This window comes from Austrofundulus limnaeus, unplaced genomic scaffold (genome assembly GCF_001266775.1).
Source record: "Austrofundulus limnaeus strain Quisiro unplaced genomic scaffold, Austrofundulus_limnaeus-1.0 Scaffold792, whole genome shotgun sequence".
Taxonomy (NCBI): Eukaryota; Metazoa; Chordata; class Actinopteri; order Cyprinodontiformes; family Rivulidae; genus Austrofundulus; species Austrofundulus limnaeus.
In genome coordinates, this window is record NW_013953194.1 from 113884 (window position 1) to 117120 (window position 3237).

The following is a 3237-nucleotide window of genomic DNA, read 5'->3' on the forward strand; positions in this document are numbered from 1 at the left end:
GGCCTAGAGATGATGTCTGATGAAGACAGTGGCCTAGAGATGATGTCTGATGAAGACAGTGGCCTAGAGATGATGTCTGATGAAGACAGTGGCAGAATGAAGCTTGCAGCCACAGGCTAATGGGAGCGAGCTGCTCAAAGGCTGGAGAAGGCCACCTACTGCAGAGCAGAATGGAGACTAACTGCTGATAGGTTGGTGAAGAGTAGCTTGATGACACAGGCAGCAGAACCAGAGGGTTGGGCTGCAGAGCAGGACAGAAGAACCAAACCTCAGTCTGTGTGGCAGTGCAGACAGAGCAAACCCCCGGCTGCAGAGCAGGCTCAGCAAATGGATCAGGCCTTGGCCCATTAAGCACGATGGATGGAGCAGACCTCAGACTAGGAAGTAGGGAAGATGGTCTGAGCCTCCACCAAGATAGTCCAACAGCTTCAGCAAACATCTCCATGTTGAAGGAAGGCCAAACTTTGATTATTCGTACCTTTTAGTCTTATCATTAAATRTAAACATAGAGCATAAAAGAGCTTTAAAGTTGGATTTAAAAAACTCAATTTAAAAACAAAACATAAGAAAAACAAGAGACTCAGAGCAAACAATTGACATTCTGCGAGGACACACATCTACATGCTTTGTGAGGACAAAGTCTTAGAGTTGCCTTTTTACCGGAGTCCTAAACCAGGTTTAAGGGCTCATGGGTCTGTTCCAGAGGTGTCTGAAGAATGTGGACTATACTGGTCACTGACAATGATCCATCCCTGTCTGTTGCTTAGTGCATCCACAGAGACGTGGCAGCGAGGAACGTGTTGCTGACGGATCGTCGTGTTGCAAAGATCTGTGATTTTGGTTTGGCTCGGGACATTCGAAATGAYGACAGCTACATCGTTCAAGGAAATGTCAGTGAATCAACAAAACGCACCACAGAAGACACTCGAGTTCTACATAAAGACCCTAAAACTTGTTTGGGCTTCTCTTCTGTGACTGTTTGTTTTTGACACTTCCTGTGTATTTTGAGTCTGTATCTTATTTTGAAAGGCCCGCCTGCCAGTGAAGTGGATGGCTCCTGAAAGCATCTTCCAGTGTGTCTACACCGTCCAGAGTGACGTCTGGTCCTATGGAGTCCTGCTGTGGGAGATCTTCTCTCTTGGTAAGTGTGGAAACACCAAACATGACCAGATTCAACAAGCTGAATTTAGTTCAACAGGACTTCAGCTGAAAACCTGCCTGACAACACAGACTGAGCCTCTCTCTCTCTGCTCATTGGCTCAGGTAAGAGTCCATACCCCAACGTTGCTGTGGATACAAACTTCTACAAGATGATCAAAGATGGACACCACATGGATCAGCCAGACTTTTCTCCAAATGAAATGTGAGCAGGAACATGTTTATGTTGCTGTTAATCAAAGTTTTCTTGAGATGATACTTACCTGTGCACTCAGGTATCACCTGATGAGGCTCTGTTGGAGTTTGGAGCCCACCCACAGGCCGACTTTCAAAACGATTGGTCAGCTCATCAACAGGCTCCTCCCCTCCACCAACGACATACTGTCCCATCACAATGAGCAGGTAAAGAAACACTTCTTGTCCTCAGTTTTGTCTGACAAACTGAAACTTTATCAGTTATTGTTTTCCCTCAGGTGACATATGAAAACATTGATGAGAGCATAGAAGAAGAAAACGAGGAGGTCCGAGGTGAAATGTTCAAAACAAAAGAAGAAGGAGGTTAGAGTTGGTTTGCACTCACTCAACGTACCGACAGAAAGGTGTTTATGGACAACTCAGGTCTTAAATGAGACATTTCTTCTAATTGTTGAGCTGCACCTGTTTTTACTTCACTGAAGGATGTGAAAATCAGTTTGTAACTTGTGAGAATATTAAATCACTTCCTTCACCATAAACACGTGGACGTTTTGTGATTTTATTTCCTGTCCTGCTCACAGATCACCATGACAACAATGAAGATGGCGAGGGGGTGGAACTGACCAGGAAGAACATCTACCAGCTCTCCTAACGCTGCGTTCCTCAACACTGTGACGTCAGACTGATGTCAGTTCTGAGCTGAAAGGCTTCTAGGTTCCACCTTGTCAGAACATTGAAAAAAGAGTTTTTATTTCTTGCTTTGATGGAATAATGCAACAATAACACAACAGTGCTCTACGTACTACATGTATGACTGACTTAATGCAAGGTAAACAACACAAAACTGGACAAAACCAGAAGAGTTTCCCTTTGCTGCTTAGAGGAGCAGCCATGTTGAACTGATGACATCACACATGCTCAGGTATGATTGTGTTGCACCGAGTTCCACACTCAAAATTACAACATTAGTGGGTGTTCCACTTGATATTTCCAACTAGGAAGTCTGAAATTCCGACCTCAGAATACAACTAAAACGCAGCATAATCCTCTGATCCAATCAGAACGCATCACCAGCAGAACGCTTTCACAAAAGATGTTTCTGAAACCAAACCTGTCATTTTATAAACTAAATGTTTGATTTTTCAGCCTGATTTCCACATTTTAACAAATGTTTTGTCAACTAAAACAATCAGAAAAAACATGTTGGAAAAAAACTTAATGTAAGGATTCAAAGTATTTAAATCATTTTTATTGTTTTTAAATGATTTTTTATAAAAAGCAATCATTTCTGTTGGTTAGTTTTTACATTTTTTTCTGTTCGACTCAAACATGTTTGAAACTATTATATATAAAGATCTGGATCATTTTATTGTTAAAGCAAAACATAGATGTCAGTTTTGTCCTAAATTAAAATTTAAACTTAATAAAGTTTGAATTTGTTGTTTGTATTTTAGGATTTTTTAAATGTTCAACTAGTTTATATTTCTAAAAATATACTAAAATTCTTGGGTTTACAGGGGTTGAAAATCCAACTTCCTACAACTTCTGAAATTTCTGCAGTTTGTTTTGATTTAATGCAACTGAAGTTATGAGAATGAGATTTAGATTTACTAACAATCCATCGAGCCACAATAATTCATTTGTTTCTGAGCTTTACCTGAGTGCATGAGACTATTTTATCAGTGCACACTGATAAAATAGTCTCATGCACTGATAAAATATTCTCATGCACTGGTGGAGTATTCTCGAGACTAATTTATCAGTGCATGAGACTATTTTATCAGTGCATGAGACTATTTTATCAGTGCATGAGACTATTTTATCAGTGCATGAGACTATTTTATCAGTGCATGAGACTATTTTATCAGTGCATGAGACTATTCC

At 40.4% G+C, this 3237-nt stretch overlaps 1 protein-coding gene across 2 annotated transcripts in view; it reads left to right on the plus strand.

Moving 5' to 3' along the window:
• LOC106532555 (macrophage colony-stimulating factor 1 receptor 2) overlaps window positions 1–2801 on the plus strand; it is a 32799-nt gene extending 29998 nt beyond the window's left edge. Inside the window, exons 17-22 of one of the 2 annotated variants that reach the window (XM_014028647.1) lie at window positions 768–890; window positions 1030–1141; window positions 1264–1363; window positions 1434–1560; window positions 1632–1757; window positions 1935–2801. In XM_014028647.1, coding sequence (XP_013884101.1) covers window positions 768–890; window positions 1030–1141; window positions 1264–1363; window positions 1434–1560; window positions 1632–1721 — 552 coding nt within the window. In that variant the 3' untranslated portion in view covers window positions 1722–1757; window positions 1935–2801. The remainder of the gene's footprint in view (window positions 1–767; window positions 891–1029; window positions 1142–1263; window positions 1364–1433; window positions 1561–1631; window positions 1758–1934) is intronic. The other variant, XM_014028646.1, reaches the window with a different exon arrangement.
• Window positions 2802–3237: the final 436 nt, after the last annotated feature.